This window comes from Macaca fascicularis, chromosome 8 (genome assembly GCF_037993035.2).
Source record: "Macaca fascicularis isolate 582-1 chromosome 8, T2T-MFA8v1.1".
In the NCBI taxonomy this organism is placed as follows: domain Eukaryota; kingdom Metazoa; phylum Chordata; class Mammalia; order Primates; family Cercopithecidae; genus Macaca; species Macaca fascicularis.
In genome coordinates, this window is record NC_088382.1 from 107,760,097 (window position 1) to 107,779,446 (window position 19,350).

General features: G+C 41.3%; 1 protein-coding gene across 3 annotated transcripts in view; it reads left to right on the plus strand.

Moving 5' to 3' along the window:
- POP1 (POP1 homolog, ribonuclease P/MRP subunit) overlaps nt 1-19,350 on the plus strand; it is a 43,027-nt gene that overhangs the window by 1,305 nt on the left and 22,372 nt on the right. For all 3 annotated transcript variants that reach the window (XR_012416556.1, XM_015455060.3, XM_005563773.4), the window contains exons 2-9: nt 5,322-5,465; nt 9,590-9,757; nt 10,351-10,526; nt 12,151-12,399; nt 15,964-16,051; nt 16,503-16,690; nt 18,511-18,767; nt 18,890-18,983. Coding sequence is in view for 2 of the 3 variants with exons in the window: in XM_015455060.3 (XP_015310546.3) it covers nt 5,324-5,465; nt 9,590-9,757; nt 10,351-10,526; nt 12,151-12,399; nt 15,964-16,051; nt 16,503-16,690; nt 18,511-18,767; nt 18,890-18,983 (1,362 nt within the window). In the remaining variant the exon portion in view is untranslated. The remainder of the gene's footprint in view (nt 1-5,321; nt 5,466-9,589; nt 9,758-10,350; nt 10,527-12,150; nt 12,400-15,963; nt 16,052-16,502; nt 16,691-18,510; nt 18,768-18,889; nt 18,984-19,350) is intronic.

A 19,350-nucleotide genomic window follows, 5' to 3' on the forward strand; every position in this document is an offset into this window, starting at 1 on the left:
CTGTGGAGACAGGGCTTCTTCATGTTGGCCAGGCTGGTCTCCAACTCCTGGGCTCAAGCAATTCTCCTGCCTCAGTCTCCCAAAGTGCAGTGTAACCATCACGCCCAGCCACATTTTTTTTTCTTTCCCTTCTCCTGTTTCCTATTGTGCTGTACCGCATAATTTAGTATTTTATTATATGAGGTCCTATTTTCTAATTGTTACGTGTTTCAAGAATAGTGGATTGGAGAGGGAAGGGGCAGAAAGAAAAAAGAAGAATAGTGGATAGAGTCAGACTGCCTGGTTTGAATCTCAGCACAGTCACAAGCTTAGTAGCCTTGGGCTGGTATATAGCATCTCTGTGCTTCAATTTCTTCATTTATAAGATGGGAATAATACTAGTGACCACAGAGTTGTGAGAATTAAATGAATAAGTCGTGTAGAATAATGCCTGCCACATCAAGTTCTCAATGCTGCCTAAGATGACAAAATTCTTATTCTACTTTGGTATTATACACAGCCTGAAACTATTAGGCACATAGTAGGTGCCCAAAAGTTTGCTAAATTTGATTAAACTAGATAATTAAGAGATGCTTTTTATTTACAAAATAATTCACCATTTAAGTTTTTAAATAAGAAGCTACCTTGGAGCATTACAAATGATTCAACTTGTGTAAAATATTTCTTGTGAAATGAGGTACCTTTATTCTTAAGGCAGATTTTATATCAAGTCTGAATCACCAACTTTTTAGATCTAGAAGAAAATAGACATCATCTAGTTAGTTCCCAGGTTCTCAAACTGGGAACTAACACCAAAGGTTGTGTCTGGCCAATCGGGGATACTAAGCTGTGTCAGAAAATATAACGTATCCATTTTATTTGAAGATTTGGGGAAAATATTTTTATAAAGGCAGCACATATTTAGTGCTTATTAAAGTTTTGACAAAACTGACTTGAAGGTGAAGGTAAGAGTTAAGATTCCTTCTGGAAACTTTTTTTTTTTTTTTTTTTTTTTTTGAGACAGGGTCTTGCTCTATCACCCAGGCTGGAGTGCAGTAGTGTGATCAAGGCTCACTCACTGCAGCCTTGACCTCCCTGTCTCAGGCCATCTTCCCACTTCAGCCTCCTGAGTAGGTGGGACCACAAGCACATAACCATGCCTAGCTTATTTTTTGATTTTTTTGTAGAGATGAATTCTCACTATGTTGCTCAGGTTGGTTTCTAACTACTGAGCTCAAGCAATCCTCCCACCTTGGCCTCCCAAAGCGCTGGGATTACAGGTGTGAGCCACCACACCAGGCCTCTGGAAACTTTTAAACTAAGTCCTCAGACTTCATAAAGATGCATCCTATATTCATTCCCTTTTGCTGTTAGACCACTGCTAGTTTGATTTACTCATTTTTTAATCTGGACCCAAAGCTCCGGGATGTTCCCAAGGTTATCCTAGGTTGGAGGCAGCACCAACCTTTTCTTGGCCCATTCGGATCCTGAGGGGAGCTAGAGTTCCGATGGTGTTCTTGTCTAGTCTTGCTGGTGAGTTCTGATTCAAGCAGGTAACAGTAGGTTAACTAAGTTGTTTTGTGGAATATTTGGAATGGCTTTTAATGCAGACTGATCTGAATCATGTGCTTCACTAGCCAACCAGCTCTGCAGGACTCCATTTACTTCCTTCATACTGTTTAATTTGAAAAATGTTTTTGCGTGTAGATATAGTTGTCTTTCATTTAGTTGAAATTAGTGGAGTAGACAGTGAAATGGCATCAATCCCTGCTATCTCATTTATTATTTAAGAATAATAGCTACCATAAACTAAGCATTTAGTTAGCATAAAGCCCCATGCTAAGTGAGTTGTGTATATGCATTTTGCAAAGCCAAAACCACATACAGTATGTATATGTTTGTTTATTTTTTAATTTTGAGACAGAGTCTCACTCTATCGCTCAGGCTGGAGTGCCGTGGCGTGATCTCAGCTCACCGCAACCTCCAACTCCTGAGTTCAAAGAATTCTCGTGCCTCAGCCTCAGCTGGGATTACAAGCGCATGCCATCACATCTGGCTCATTTTTGTATTTTTTTTTTTTTTGAAATGGAGTCTTGCTCTGTCACCCAGGCTGGAGTGCAGTGGCACGATCTCTCGGATCACTGCAAGCTCCGCCTCCCGGGTTCACGCCATTTTCCTGCCTCAGCCTCCCGAGTAGCTGGGACTACAGGCGCCGGCCACCACACCCGGCTAATTTTTTGTGTTCTTAGTAGAGATGGGGTCTCACCGTGTTAGCTGGGATGGTCTCCATCTTCTGACCTCATGATCCGCCTGCCTCGGCCTCCCAAAGTGTTGGGATTACAGGCGTGAGCCACCGCGCCCGGCCTCATTTTTGTATTTTTTAGTAGAGATGCGGTTTCGCTATGTACGCCAGGCTGGTCTTGAACTCCTGGCCTCAAGTGATCCACTCGCCTTGGCCTCCCATAGTGCTGGGATTACAGGCATAAGCCATCCCACCTGGCCTGTATATAATGTTTAATTCTCACAGCAACTTTAGAGGAAGAGGCTGAGGCTGAAAGTGAGAAAGTAATTTTCCTAAGATTATGTAACTAAAAAGTATAAAGAAGGAATTTGAACGCACATCTTTCAAACTCTGTAGTGTTGTACGTGAGTGAGTTAGAGAAACGCTACACTCTGAGATGAATTTAAAAGTCCTTTATTAGCCAGCGACCCAGAAATGGCTAACGCTCAAATTCTCTCTGCCCCAGGAAGGGGCTTGATTTTCTTTTATCCTTCGGGTTAGGAAGGGGAGGAGGAGCTCAGTTGCAACAATTCTACAGAAGTAAAAACATGTAAAAAAGTTAAAAAGATAAATGGTTATAGAGAAAAAACAGTTTCCAGGTGCAGGGGCTCTAAGTCTTTCCTAAGATGGTTTATATGGGGGCTCCGCCAGACACAAACTCACGGCTTTATGGTGTTATCTTTTGAGCAAAATCCTGGGAACTTCGTACATTGCTTGCTTCAGTACCTTATCAGTTAATTGGACTCTTTGATATGTTGAGAGTCTGCTTACACAAGTTAACTCCTTGAGGAAGCGGGGTGGGTAAGGAGTCCTTGAAGCCTTGTAAATGAAGGAGCGGAAAGGAGTAGGTCTGGCTTTCTCAGCTAAGCGAGAGCCTATTCATGTGGCAACAAGGCTAGGTGATTAAGGGAGAGTCTAAAAACAAGGTTAGGTATTACAATAGTGAAAGCCCTTAAACGCTTTACCATATAGGCAAGTCTTAATTTTGTGCGACGTCTTGCATTGGAAAAGGAAGTAAGTGAATGGGGGTAGTTAATTTAGTAGCTCTCAGTGGAAGTGGGCAAATTCTGATGTGACTGGCATTTTGGAAGTTTGTGCAGGTATTTTGGTTGGCATAATTGGGATAACATTGCCGGCATTTTTTGGGCAGGGACCAGGGATGTTAGACAACCTGCTATGTGCAGAAAAGCCCCGTAGTAGCCCAGTACCTAATTTATATAAAATTATTGGTTACACAGGTTTCCCGCCCCCCCCCTCCCCGAGATGGAGACTTGCTCTGTTGGCCAGCTTGGAGTGCAGTGGTACGATCTCGGCCACTGCAACCTCCACCTACCGGGTTCAAGCGATTCTCCTGTCTCAGCCTCCCAAGTAGCTGGGATTACAGGTGCAGGCCACTGCACCCAACTAATTTTTTTTTTTTTTTTTTGAGACGGAGTCTCGCTCTGTTGCCCAGGCTGGAGTGCAGTGGCTCGATCTTGGCTCACTGCAAGCTCCTCCTCCCAGGTTCACGCCATTCTCCTGCCTCAGCCTCCTGAGTAGCTGGGACTACAGGTTCCCGCCATCACGCCCGGCTAATTTCTTTGTATTTTTTTAGTAGAGATGGGGTTTCACCATGTTAGCCAGGATGATATCGATCTCCTGACCTTGTGATCCACCCGCCTCGGCCTCCCAAAGTGCTGGGATTACAGGCGTGATCCACCGCGCCTGGCCCACCCAACTAATTTTAGTATTTCTAATAGAGATGGGGTTTTGCCATGGTGGCCAGGTTTGTCTCGAACTCCTGACCTCAAGTGATCCACCTGCCTCAGCCTCCCTAACTGCTGGGATTACAGGCATGAGCCACCGCACCTGGCCTGGTTACACAGTTTTAATATGCACTGAATATTCCAGTAATGCAGTAAGTCAAAGCAAGTTTGTACTTTTGTTGGCGGGGTGGGGGGGGATACATCACTAAGGAGTGTTCACCAATTTGGAAATTTATGTCATTAGTGGCATTGTTACCTTCTCTTGGAGGCACTAGTACAATGCACCTGTGCTGCTTTGCCTTTGTAGCTGTTGAATTCATGGTAATTCTAGGTATAGGTAGAAGTAAAGACTGGTATTAAAATATTGAACTGCTTTGAGAACTGTTTGGTGAATACCAGCTGCTCTGAGCTGCCCTACCTCCTAGTGTGTCCATGTATAGGGCCCTTCAGATTTCCTACCGTTAGCAATGAAAGAGTTAATCACTGGTGCCTCGGGGTTGGAGGGCTTCCAGGACCATTCTCCAACTTTATGGATTGTGCCAATGCCTGTGCTAGTGCCTATGTGGATGTTGTTATCCCCTGGGTTCAAAATCTATTTCAAAATATCATCTAGTGTAGTTGTGGTGAAATGGTTACATACTGAAATATATATTATTTTATTAAAATTACTTCTTAGGTCTCCTTTTTGTTACATTTAGGGCATCTATTGTAGGCTATGTCTTGATATGTGTCTAATAGGTTATAACATTCATTTCATTTAAAAGTAGAAAACAGCTGCTTCAAACTGAATCAGTAAAAATAGGGGATGTTGAGTTTGAGAGTTGGGAACTGCTGAGTGGTAAATCAGTCGGAGTCCCACTGCTTTTGTCCTTTATCTTGCTTCAAATTGAAATCATTATCTATTGCTTTTGTAAATTAAATATATAGCTGGCCACATCTGAGTAGCAGAAATGAAAGCATCAGTAATCTGTGTTGTTTTTAATAGAGTTTCTCCTTTTGGAATAGGGTGTTTTATATTTCATTGATTCGGGTGGCTCTTATTTCATCCAAGAATCAAGATAAAGTATTTGAACTAATTAATTTTTTTATCATCCATAGCAATCTTATCGCATTTTTCATTTTTCTAACAGACTTTATTTGGTATCAACAGTTGTATATGATTTAATTATTTGACAGTGCAAACTGGAATGTACTAATAGGGTCTCTTCCGTCAGTAGACTTATTTTGAATCACATGAATATTTACTCATTAAATTTATTTTTATTTTTAAGTGAAAGTTTCCTTTCCCTGTGTTAAATGTATTACTTTCTTTCCAGAAATGTCTAATGCAAAAGAAAGAAAACACGCCAAGAAAATGAGAAACCAGCCCACCAATGTGACTCTGTCCTCTGGCTTTGTGGCTGACAGAGGCGTAAAGCACCACAGTGGAGGTGAAAAACCTTTCCAAGCTCAAAAACAAGGTAAGATACACAAAATAGACCAGCCATGGTGGCTCACGCCTGTAATCCCAGCACTTTGGGAGGCTGAAGCGGGTGGTTCATGAGGTCAAGATATCGAGACCATCCTGGCCAACATGGTGAAACCCTGGCTCTACTAAAAATACAAAAATTAACTGGGTGTGGTGGCACGTGCCTGTAGTCCCAGCTACTCAGGAGGCTGAGGCAGGAGAATTGCTTGAACCCAGGAGGTGGAGGTTACAGTGAGCCGAGATTGTGATACTGCACTCTAGCCTAAAAACAGAGGGAGACTCTGTCTCAAAAAAAAAAAAAAAAAAAGATACACATGATGCTCTCTCCAATCCCATTTTGATCAAATTGCTTTTGTTAGCTCTTTTGATAGTCATTATCTAAATAGTAAATGAGCTGAATTAAAAACAGATACAGTAGACCCTTATTATTATTTTTCAATTTCCTATTTGCAAGTTTGCCTTCTTGCCAAAGCTTATTTGTAACTCCAATATCAATACCCATGGAGCTTTGCTATCATTTTTGGACATACATAGAGCAGGAAAAATTTGAGTTGCCCTGTGTTTGTGTTCCCAGCCGAGGTTCCCAGCTTTCATGCAGAAATGGCCGGAGGATGGTGGTAGTACAGGGGCAGGGCAGTACAGTGCAAGAAGCTCCAGCTCTCCTGGGGTTTGAATCTCAGCCCTGGGGCAGCCTCATGCAGGTCACTTAGCATTTCTAGACTTCATTTTCTCTTTTGTAAAATAAATGAAATAGACTCTGCCAGGAGGAGTTGTTTTTAGGATTTAAGATTATAATATGGCCATGGGCAGTGGCTCACACCTGTAATCCCAGCACTCTCGAAGGCTGAGGTAGGCAGATCACCTGAAGTCAGGAGTTCGAGACTAGATTGGCCAACATGGCGAAACCCCGTCTCTACTAAAAATACAAAAATTAGCCATGCATGGTGGTGCATGCCTGTAGTCCCAGCCACTCGGGAGGCTGAGGCAGGAGAATCGCTTGAACCTGGGAGGTGGAGGTTGCAGTGAGCCAAGATCGTGCCATTGCACTCCAGCCTGGGTGACAGAGTGAGACTGTCTCAAAAAAAAAGAAAAAAAAAAGATTATAATTTACGTGAGATGAAGATATATATGTATCCCCACTAGGAGGAATGGTTTGGTATTCACTGATTCATTGACATAATTTAGTGACTGTATGAAACATAACTACTATAAATAATGAAAATTAGCTATGCATATTTTAGAGCTGGTATATTTTATTTCTACTTTAACATCAGTGATTATTATACTTCTGTATTTCCTAAGAGAAGTGCAGTATAGTCATCATATCTGTATTTCACTGCTGTGCTGATTTTAGAACCTTATGAAGGGATAGGAAGATCACAGTTGTTCATTAGGGCAGTGGTAGAAAATGCTAATTTGGGAAGACAGCAAACACAAGTGGCCAAGAACTTGTTTGGAATGCTTTTAAAAACTGTGCACTGGGTCTGATTAAGTAAACTTTAGAGTCAAGTTCGTAAGGTCTAGATTCAGATCCTACAGTTGATGCCCACCATGCCATGTGATAAACACATATTATCCTCACAGTGTTTTAAGATTATAGTGGCTTAATAATTAACACCACAATTGAAATAAGCAGAAACACTATGAAATTCTCTACTGATCTCTCCTTTAATTTACAGACAGTTTTTTTTTTTTTTTTTTTTTTTGAGACAGAGTCTTGCTATGTCGCCCAGGCTGGAGTACAATGGTGCGATCTTGGCTCACTGCAACATCCACCTCCTGGGTTCAAGCGATTTTCCTGCCTCAGCCACCTGAGTGGCCGAGACTACAGGCGTGTGCCGCCACTCTTGGCTAATTTTTGTACTTTTAGTAGAGACAGGGTTTCACCATGTTGGCCAGTCTGGTCTCAAATTCCTAACCTTAAGTGATCCACCTGCTTCAGCCTCCCAAAGTGCTGGGATTACAGGCGTGAGCCACTGCACCTGGCCACAGGCAGATATTTAATGTTGTCTTATAGTCATAATTCCCAGACACTTGTATGCTAGTGTTGCCTTTTTTTTTGGAGACAGAGTCTTGCTCTGTTGCCTGTGCTGGAGTGCAGTGGTGCGATCTTGGCCCACGGCAACCTCTGCCTCCTGGATTCAAGCAATTATCCTGCCTCAGCCTCCCAAGTAGCTGGGACTACAGTCACATGCTGCCACACCCGGGTAATTTTTTGTATTTTAGTAGAGATGGGGTTTAACGTGTTGCCCAGGCTGGTCTTGAACTCCTGAGCTCAGGCAATCCGCCCACCTTGGCCTCCCAAAGTGCTGGGATTACAGGCGTGAACTACTGCGCCTGGCTGGAAATTTTGCTTTTAAAATTTTTAAGACAGGGTCCCACTCTGTTGCCCATGCTGGAGTGCAATGGCACAGTCGTGGCTCACTACAACCTTGACCGCCTGGGCTCACGTGATCCTCCCACCTCAGCTTCCCGAGTAGCTGGGGCTACAAGCGTGTGCCACTGTGCCCAGCTAATTTTTTTTTTTTTTTTTGTAGAGACAGGGTTTCGCCACGTTGACCAGTTAGTCTCAAACTCCTGGACTCAAGTGATCCGCCCACCTTGGCCTCTCAAAGTGCTGGGATTAGAGGTGTGAGCCACCACATCCATCCTGGAACTTTGCTTTTAGTTATTTATTTAGTATAGTAGCTCTCAATTTGAGTGTGGTGGAGAATTAGGATAAAATACTGTATACAATCATGTGGATTATAGTATTAAGGGAGTGTCGTTTGGGCTGCTGTAACAAAATACAGGTTGAGCATTCTTGATCCAAAGATCTGAAATCTGAAGTCCTCCAAAATCCAAAACTTTTTGAGCACTGACATGACACAACAGGTGGCAAATTCCACATCCTACCTCACGTAATGGGTCACAGTCGAAATGCAGGCATATAACACATAGTTTATTCAGCATTCCCATGGGAAAACAGATGTTCCCAGCCCCCTTCAGCTGGGATATAAATATTTCCAAGCACTCCTAGATTTCACCACCTAAGCACACCTGCAAAGACAAATAAAATGGCATGTAATTTTTACTGTTAAATACTTACATGTGAATCAGCGTGAGAAAGTGATTTCTTATCAGTAGCATATAGATTCCGAGTCAGGAAGGGTGCTGATGCCAGCCAACCACAGATTGTCCACAGGGTGCCTGAGATAGTGGCACCTTTGCTTTCTGATGCTTCAAGTATACAATGTGCAAAAAGTTTCCTGCACAAATTATTAAAAATATTGTATAAAATTACCTTCGGGCTATGAGTGATAAGGTAAAAGAAACATAATTGAATTTTGTCTTTAGACTTGTGTTCTAAGATACCTTAGACTTGTGTTCAAGATACCTCATTTTATATGTGTATGAATATTCCAAAATCCAAAAAAATTTGGAATTTGAAACACTTCTGGTCCCAGTTATTTCAGATGAGGGATACTCAACCTGTATCTTACTGGGTAGCTTATAAATAACAAATGTATTTCTCACAGTTCTGAGGGCTGAAAAGTCCAAGATGAAGGAGCCAGCAGGTTTGGTGACTGGTGTGGGCCTGCCTTCTGCTTCATATACATCACCTTTTTACTGGGTTCTCACATGGTGGAAGGAGCGAGGGTCTCTGTGAGCACTCCTTTATAAGGATACTAATCTCATTCATGAAGGCTCTACCCTCATGACCTAATCGCCTCCTAAAGGCCCCACCTCCTAATACCATCACCTTGGGGGTTAGAATTTCAACATTGGAATTTTGGGGGACATAAGCATTCAGACCATACCAGGGAGCTTAGATTTGACATTCATGTTGCACTGTTTATAGGAGAAAATTTCCCCTGTATCTGTTATATCCAGGGTCCTTTATATGTCATCCTGACATGATTACCTTGTGTGCTACCTACTAGCTTTGTGACCTCAGGCAAGTGAATTCACCTTCCTACTTAAGATTCCTCTTTAAAAATAAGTAGTAATAGCCACCTTACAGGGTGACTGTAGGATTGAAAACACAGTCAGTGTTGCCACCCAACAAATACTAGTTCTCCACTATAATTTTTATCTCTGATAAAGGTGACATGTTTCTTTTTGAAAATATACTAGAGCCTCATCCTGGAACTTCACGACAGTGGCAAACCAGAGTCAACCCCCACTCTCTGCCTGACCCTGATGTGAATGAGCAGTCTTCCTCCAAAGGGATGTTTAGAAAAAAGGGAGGATGGAAAGCAGGTCCCGAGGGCACGTCTCAGGAGATCCCCAAGTATATAACCGGTGGGTACTCATAAAGAAGTGCAGTTTGCTTGTATTTTGAGCTCTTCATGTCTAGTGCAGCAACAAACTGACCTCCTTGTGGTCCTGGCTCTGCCTCCCCTGCCTCTCCTCTCCTCCTCCCACTTCAGATCCTTCTCACCTCTAGCCTGGACTTTGACCAGAGCTTCCTTGGGCTTAATGGCTCTCCCTTCTTCAGTTTCTCTCCCTGTCTCTTACTTGTCTTCTTACAAGTCTTTGTGAACTGTTCCTCTTTGTCTTAGCCCCCACGCCTGTCTTGTTTTACATATGCCATCTATACTCAGCATGGCATTCTCCAAAGATGGAAAATTGCATATGCACTAATGGCAACCAAACCTTTATTTAAAGGGCCTGTCTCCAGGCCCTTTCCAGCCTCTTCTGTTCTTCACCCTATAATCCCCAACCACACTACCACATTAAACCCTGTATTCCTTGTACATACCTTAGATGTGCTTTCTGGTCTCTCTTTATGCCTTCTTGGTGGAGGAATTCACTTAAATTTCCCCAGCAGCCTGTTTATTCTCCAGCGTTAATTCAAGATTGGTGTTTAATGACGTTGTCAATTCTTTCAACAGCTTCTACTTTTGCTCAAGCACGAGCTGCTGAAATCAGTGCTATGTTAAAAGCTGTGACCCAGAAGTCTTCAAATTCACTGGTTTTCCAGACTCTGCCACGGCACATGCGACGAAGAGCCATGAGCCACAATGTCAAACGTCTTCCCAGACGGTTACAGGAGATTGCACAGAAAGAGGTTGGAGTTCCACTTAGTGTAAATGTTTAGAGTAGTAACTCCTAGAAGAAATTGAGAAGTATTGACCTAATAGAATTTATTAAAAATGAAAACCAAGGCTGGGCATGGTGGCTCACACCTGTAATCCCAGCACTTTGAGAGGCTGAGGTGGGCAGATTGCTTGAGCCCAGGAGTTCAAGACCAGCCTGAGCAACATGGCGAAACCTCATCTCTACAAAAAAATCCCAAAATTAGCTGGGCGTGGTGGTGCATGTGTGCCTGTGGTCCCAGCTACTTGGAAACTGAGATGGGAGGATCCCCTGAGCCAGGGGAGGCTGAGGCTACAATGAGCTGTGATCGCGCTACTGTACTCCAGCCTGGGCGACAGTGAGACCTTGTCTAAAGAGAAAACAAACAAAAACCTCAGAAAACAACACCCTCATGGTTTTTGTTTTTGTTTTGCATATATTTGATTTAATTATTATCCAAACTTCTGCTTCCCTCCAAGCCAAATTAGCAGACAATTGGCTATTACAGGTGCTTTGAAATACAGCATTTGATACTCCTCTCTTGTAAGGACGTTGAATAGTTTATGTTCCCTTCCCAAATGTAAAAAAAACCTGACCCTCTTACCAAGTAGTTTTGGATTTGTGTTTTTGGAGTGTGGCCAGCTTGGGGTAGGAAGGTTAAAAAAAGCAACATCAATGCTTAGCATTTGCTTTCTGACTTTTTCAAAGTTGAAAACTTGAACTGGGTTTTAATTTTTGTGCAAGTCTAATTGTGTTTTGGCTTCACCAGAATTCTAGACTTGAACATTCTAAGATTAAGCCAATGTCTTTACTAATTGGTTTAAAACCTATTTATTGAGCAGCCTTCTATGTACCATTGCTATGCTAGTGGTGGGGTTTGAGTTCAAGAGGGAAAACTAACAAGGAATTTTATACTTTCTGGATTTAAATGTAAAGTCTATTTGCCAGTGATAGCATTCAGCATGTGTCTGTCTGTAGCCTAACTGAAATGAAATGTGTGGATTTTCCTCACTTATATTATTTTTGGTCTTAAGTTTTTGGTTTTAGTTACAGTTCTACAGGTTAAAATGACAACAAGAAGCTAACATTTGACTTCTTCTTTCTTGCCCTCTAATACTAATAGCCATATATCTTCCTTCTCTACTTACATTGAAGAAACCAAGTTAACAATTTTTTTTTTTTTTTTTTTTTTTGAGACAGAGTCTCGCTTTGTCCCCCAGGCTGGAGTGCAGTGGCGCGATCTCGGCTCACTGCAAGCTCCGGTTCCCGGGTTCACACCATTCTCCTGCCTCAGCCTCCCAAGTAGCTGGGACTGCAGGCGCCTACCACCACACCCGCTAATTTTTTGTATTTTTTTTAGTAGAGACGGGATTTCACCATGTTAGCCAGGATGTTCTCGATCTCCTGACCTCGTGATTTGCCCACCTTGGCCTCCCAAAGTGCTGGGATTACAAGCATGAGCCATCGCGCCCGGCCCCAAGTTAACAATTTAAGCAAACTAATGGGATCTACAAAATATTCCACTTAATCTAAAGTTATTTGTTTGCATTCCTAACCATTAACTCTGTTTTGAGATTCTTACAAACTGGGATATGTCTCTTTTCTTGAAACTATAGGCGGAGAAAGCTGTACATCAGAAAAAAGAACATTCAAAAAATAAATGCCATAAAGCTCGAAGATGTCACATGAACCGGACGCTAGAATTTAACCGTAGACAAAAGAAGAACATTTGGTTAGAAACCCACATCTGGCATGCCAAGCGGTTTCACATGGTCAGGAAGTGGGGCTACTGCCTTGGGGAGAGGCCAACAGTCAAGAGCCACAGAGCCTGCTATCGAGCCATGACAAACCGGTGCCTCCTGCAGGTGAGCTTTCCCAGTGGGCTTTCTTGTTATTTTTGTTTGATCCTTTCCTATTGAGACCTTTAGAATAGTTGATGGTATGCCAAGCCCCGTTTATGTGGTTATTCATTGGAAAAATGATTCCTGAGCATGAGGCCCGGGTCCTTTGCCAGATACTGGAGATCAGGCAGCCTATAGTTAGGGGAGTGACTGACATTGATCAAATGATTTCCAGATATGTGATTGTAAGGGAAAAGCATACAGTATGATGAGCATTTCTAACCTGCTCATCACACTGGAGGGCATCCCCTAGAAGTGCTGCTTGAACTGAGCTCTCAGGGATAAGATGGGAGAGGGGGAAGGCAGAAGGAAGCCAGGTGAGAGTGAAGAACTGGAATCAATTCTGTGTGACAGAGATGAGGAGGAGAGCAAGGCAACATGAGGGCGAGGTTAGGCTGGAGAAAAGAGTAGGAACCAGATCGTGCAGGTCTCGTTGATCATATCAAGCTTTATTCACTATAGATTAATCTAACAGTCATTCACCAATAACAGATATTTCAGAATCTACTGTGTACCCTGAACAGGGTTCAAAATGCTGGTCTAGGTGTTTATGGGTCAGTGGGATGCTAAAGGATGTTTTAAATTTTAAAAGCTTTGAGAGGACACATTATTTTAGAGCCTGTTAATAGTATTTATCTGATTGTTCCCTCCTCTCCGTAGCTAATTCAATTGCTTTCTATTTCTTCCAATACATATTTAGAAATTTGTTCTTTGCAGAAGGGCCTATCTTTCAATGGCAGAATGGCCTTGGCCAAATTTTGAAAGCGATTATTATTGGTGTCCTTTGATACCCCTTGAGAGTAAGCAATACAAGAATCTTTTTTAAAAATCGTGGTCAAATATACATAACAAAACCATTTGACCATTTTAAGTGTACAGTTCTGTGGCATTAAGTATGTTTATGTTGTGTAATCAGTACCACCATCCAGCTCCATTTTATCCTCCCAAACTGAAACTCTGTACTCATTAAACACTAACTCCCCATTCCTTCAGCCCCTGGCAGCCACCATTCTACTGTCTATCCAATAATTTGATCCTATAGGTACTTCATAGGAGTGAAATCGTACGATATTTGTCTTTTTGTGACTGGCTGATTTCATTTAGTATAATGTCTTAAAATTCATCCATGTTGTAGCATATGTCAGAATTCCCTTCCCTTTTAAGGCTGAAGATGTATTCCATTGTAGGTATATACCATATCTTGATTATCCATTTATCTGTCAGTGGACATTTGGCTTACTTCCACCTTTTGGCTATTGTAAATAATGCTGCTGTGAGCATGGATATGCAAATATCACTACAATCCCTGCTTTCAGTCCCTTTGAGTATATCCCCAGAAGTGTAATTGCTGGATCATATGATAATTGTATGGTAATTTTATGTTTAATTTTTTGAGGTACTGCTTTACCATTTTCCATAGCAACCGTATCATTTTACATTCCCGCCAGCAATACACAAGGGTTCCAATTTCCCCTCATCCTTGTCAGTACTTATTACTTATTTATTTGTTTGATCACAGTCATTATAATGAGTGTGAAGTGAATAAGAGCACCTTTTAGGAGTCTTTTATTTGAGAACTCAGCAGCAGAAATCATAGATTATAGTCAAGTTCCTCATTCACATTGAGGAAGCTGGGTTCTAGAGAGATGAAGTGACTTGCCTGGGCTCACACAGCTTGTTGGTGGCCTACATAGCACTTGGGTGGCTGATTTCCCTGGCCTGCGCTTTTTCCACTGTCCTCTGCCAATGAGTTACTTTTCATTTTGGGCAGAATTTTTGCTAAAGTTATTAGATACTTTTTTAAAAATTTGATCAGCCCTAAGTAATAAAAATAATAAGTAATAATAACAAATATTAGTGAGTGCTTAATATACGCCCTACCCAGTTTTAAATGCTTTGCATGTGTTTACTCATTTAATCCTCACAATAGTATGAGGTAAGGAGTTACCATTATTTCCATTTTACAGATGGAGAAACTGAGGTACAGAGAGGTTAGGTAATTTACCCATGACCATATGGCCAATGAGTGTTGAGGTTCAGATTTGAGCCCAGTTGCCTGACTCCAGGGTTCCACACTCTCAACCATTATTCTCTGCTGTCACTTGTTTGCACACATTTGGGTGAGGTTCCTCTGGCCACTGACAGCTGAGAGCTGGTCACTGGATAGGAAGATTTCTTTGTGTGAGTGATCATATTGATTAGTGTGTGTTGTCAGAATCAGAGCTATAATTTGCCTTTTAGTTCTAGTTGCTGAGTGCACTGAAACTGCTTACAGGTGCCATAGCAGAAGGGTTGGTTTGGCAGGTCACCGAGCCTGATTAGAATGCTGGCTTCTCCACTTAATGACTCTGTGTCTTTGTTCAAGTAACAATCTCTGTGTCACAGTGTCCTTGTCTATCAGATAAGATAACCATACTTGGTACATCTGGTTGTGAGGAAGACTAAATGACAGTTCATGTAAAGAGTTAACTCATTGCTGGTACTCAGTAACCCTTCAATGACTATTAACTATTACAGGCCAGGCATGGCAGCTCATGCTTAGAATCACAGCACTTTGGGAGGCTGAGGCAGGAGGATTGCTTGAGTCCTGGGGTTCAAGACCAGTCTGGGCAACATAGTGAGACTCTGTCTCTGAAAAAAAAAAAAAAAAAAAAAGCTGGGTGTGGTGGCTCATACCTGTAGTCCCAGCTACTTGGGAGGCTGAGGCAGGAGGATTGCTTGAGCCTAGGAAGTTGAGATTTCTGTAGCTGTGATTGCACCTCTGTACTCTAGCATTGGTAACAGAGTAAGACCCCGTCTCAAAAACAAAACAAAACAAACTATTAGAACTGTTATTATGATTATGGATACTATAACTATTGAAACTTTTAACATTGATTTCATTAGCTTAGTTTGATCTCTCTTCATCTTACTTAAAATTCTATGTTATTACTTTTACTTTCTTTGTACTGTGCTTAAAGTTGCATATCATGGTTAAGATTGAGCATGGGAGAAATATGGGATGGATTAATTGCAATATTGTATCTCTAGGCTTAGTGTTAAGTAATCTTGAGATCCTGAATTACCTAACCAAATTGAGCAACCTGAGCATAATTTTTCAGAATTCATTACTGTTTTCCTTATTTTACTCTGGTTTCTTATCTTAGGTAGATTTTGGGGGTGAACGGTTCTTTACTTAGAAGCAACAGTTATATACCTTCCATAGAACCTGTCTATGAATATGGGATAAAACGTAGATTATCTAAAAGGTAGGATACTGTAACTTACATTTTTAAATGGAGATTCATTTTTATTTTGGTTCGGATTGGTTTAAAAATATTTGCTAAGGTAACAGGAATGGACGGGTTTAGGTATTTTTTCCCCTAAACCATCGGGCAGGAGAAGGTTTAGATTTTGACATATGAGAACATAGCTTTAGCAATTTGTTTTGTGTCTTAAGCCTCTAAAGGTTTTGTGATGTGGCTTTTGGCTTCTTAGCAGTTTTGCCTGTGTAAATTCCTAAGTACTTGTGTCTCCCGCTTTGTGCAGGATTTATCCTACTACTGTTGTTTGGAGTTGAAAGGCAAAGAGGAAGAAATACTAAAGGCACTTTCTGGAATGTGTAGCATAGACACAGGTAAACTTGTTTTAAAGCTGAGTTCTATTTTAGTCTTTATATATTTATTCCTTTCATAAAGAAGTGTCTACTGTAAGCATTTTGGAATTCAAACATATAGAAAAATGTGTGAGACACTAATCATTCCCGATGAAAATATTAATTTAAGAACAGTTGGGTTGGCTTTTAAATCATTTCTAACATTGTCAAGTGTAAAACTTGGACATTTGACAGTGATGGAGTCATTTTTCTGGTGGGGTGAACTTGACAGAAAGAAACTTGAAGCTCTCATTATTCATTTAACACATATTTGTTGAGAACTTACTGTGTGCCAGGCTTTGATCTGAGCAATCCTCACAACCAAAACTTCACCTCTCATGGAGGCAGACAGTGAATGACAGTGTGGCTATCAGGAAATAGGACTGCAGTCTCAATACCTGGAATTATGGAATTTTGCTTTTGTTGATGTCAGGACTGACGTTTGCAGCAGTTCACTGCTTGTCTGGAAAGCGCCAAGGGAGCCTTGTGCTTTATCGGGTGAATAAATATCCCAGAGAAATGCTTGGGCCTGTTACGTTTATCTGGAAGTCCCAGAGGACCCCTGGTGACACTTCTGAGAGCAGGCAGCTGTGGATCTGGCTGCATCCAACCCTTAAACAGGTATAATCTTTCAGGTTAGCTCCTATTATTCTGAAACTGCACTTTTAATTACAGCTGGAAGTCAATACTGTAGAAATGTACATAGTGTAAAGATTTGTCTGATAGTCTGATATTTGTATATGGGAGGCTCTGTGAATATTGAATGAAGTGAATTTTTAAAAAACTTATAAAATTTGTGTTTAAAAATGTCTAGTTGACAAAAAGCAAATATATTCGCAGTATATAATATGATGATTTGATGTACATGTTGTGTACCACAATCAAATAACACATCCATCACCACCCATGCTGTACGTTAGATCCCCAGAACTTGTTCTTCAAGTAGAATGAAGTGAGGGCGGGGCATGGTTTCTCATGCCTGTAATCCCCCTACTTTGGGAGGCTGAAGCAATTGGATCGCTTGAATCCAAGAGTTTGAGACTAGGCTGGGCAACATGGTGAAACCCCGTCTCTGCAAAAAAGACAAAAATTAGCTGGGATTGGTGGCATGCGCCTGTAGTCTCAGCTACTTGGGAGGCTGAGGCAGGAGGATCGCTTTCAGCCCAGGAGGCAGAGTTGCAGTGAGGTGAAATCGTGCTATTGCGCTCCAGCCTGGGTGACAGTGAGACCCTGTCTTGAAAAAAAAAAAAATGAAACTAATCCTGACCTCTCATATTTTTAGTAAGTCATAAGTAGAAGTAGAGATAAAAACCAGCCTTATGCTAATTATTTGAAATGTTGAATTGGAACTAATGTTTCTACCATGACTGAAGTGGTTCACTAGTATCTAGGTGCTAATTGGAGCCTATTTGATAATGAAAAGCTATTTCTGAGTACTTCTGATGATTTTTCACACTGAATTCAGCTTAGCTTCCCTTCTTTAGCATACTCACTACTTAAAAAAAATTTAGTCAGAGTGATCATGTTGTTTTCATAATATTTGACTAACCCTACCCCTAACCCCAGCCCTAACCCATTTTAAATTTTAAATTTCAATTTTTTTTGTTTAAAGTGACATGCACTACTCAGAACACCCCAAAACGCTTTTTTAAAAAATTAAAATTAGGTTAAAATATATATATATTTTTTGAGACAGGGTTTTGCTCTGTCATTGAGACTTGAGTGCAGTGGTGCAGTCATAGCCCACTGCAGCCTCTACTTCCTGGGCTCAAGTGATCCTCCTACCTCAGCCTCCTGAGTAGCTTAGACTACAGGGGTATGCCACCGTGTCCACCTAAATATTTTTTTATTTTGTGTAGAAACAAGGTCTCCCTATGTTGTCCAGGGTGGTCTCAAACTCCTGGGCGGAAGCCATCCTCCCGCCTCAGCTTCCCAAAGTGCTGGGATTACAGACGTGAGCCACCACACCTGGTCCAAAAAAGCTTTTTGGTGATTAATTTAAGTTAATCTGTGAAGGGATAAAAATGTGAATTTTTTTTTTGAGATGGAGTCTCGCTCTGTTGCTCAGGCTGGATTGCGATGGCATGATCTCAGCTCACTGCAACCTCTGCCTCCCAGGTTCAAGTGATTCTCCTTCCTCAGCCTCCTGAGTAGCAGAGATTACAGGTGCCTGCCACCACACCCAACTAGTTTTTGTACTTTTTAGTAGAGATGGAGTTTTGCCATGTTGGTCAGGCTGGTCTCGAACTCCTGACCTCGGGTGATCTACCCACCTCGGCCTCCCAAAGTGCTGGGATTACAGGTATGAGCCACCATGCCCGGCCAAAAATGTTAATTTTTAAAGCGATAAAAAAAAAAAAAACAAAACATAGCCCAACTAAATTTGTCATAATATATTTAAATTTCAGGATTTTAAAGTGAATATTTAAATATATTTTTAGGATATCTTAGAGGAAATAAAAGCAGCGTGCCAGTGCGTGGAACCCGTCAAATCAACTGTCTGCATCACTGACCCACTTCTGACACAATCCCAAGAAAAAAGCCAAACTGAATTGCCTGATGAGAAAATTGGCAAGAAAAGAAAAAGGAAAGATGATGGAGAAAATGCTAAACCAATTAAAAAAATTATCGGCGATGGAACTAGAGATCCATGTCTACCATACGCTTGGATCTCTCCAACCACAGGCATTGTAATCAGGTATGAGTTGAATTTACTTTGAACCTACTGAATATTTTCAGTGAAAACTTGCTCTGTTTTTGTCAGTGGCACAGATGTTGTGTGATGGAAGTTTCCATTTTAAGATCTTCTTTCTTTTTCAGCGATTTGACGATGGAGATGAACAGATTCCGGCTGATTGGGCCACTTTCCCACTCCATCCTAACTGAAGCAATAAAAGCTGCTTCTGTCCACACTGTAAGAGTAAAAGTGATGGTAGTGTTTTATTCTAATTATGTTTTTCCTGTCACATTTGTGAAACCTAATATATAATTTGGTAACATTTTGGGCCATGGCTTTTAGATGTTTATTTCCCTACTTATTATCAAAGATTTTGTTATCTTTCACTTCTCCTAGAAGACCACAACTAAGTGGATATGATCAGTAAACTGACTGTTCTTATTTAAATACAGACTGCTCTGGTAGCTATGAGCCTTGTAGAGGGTCTTAACTTCGGCTTCATAGGTAGGGAGTCTCTAAAATCCCTGAAATTGTGTGCCAGATTTTGTGCATTTGTGCTTGTGCCACGTAGGTTTTCTTTCTTTTTTTTTTTTTTTCCCCAAGA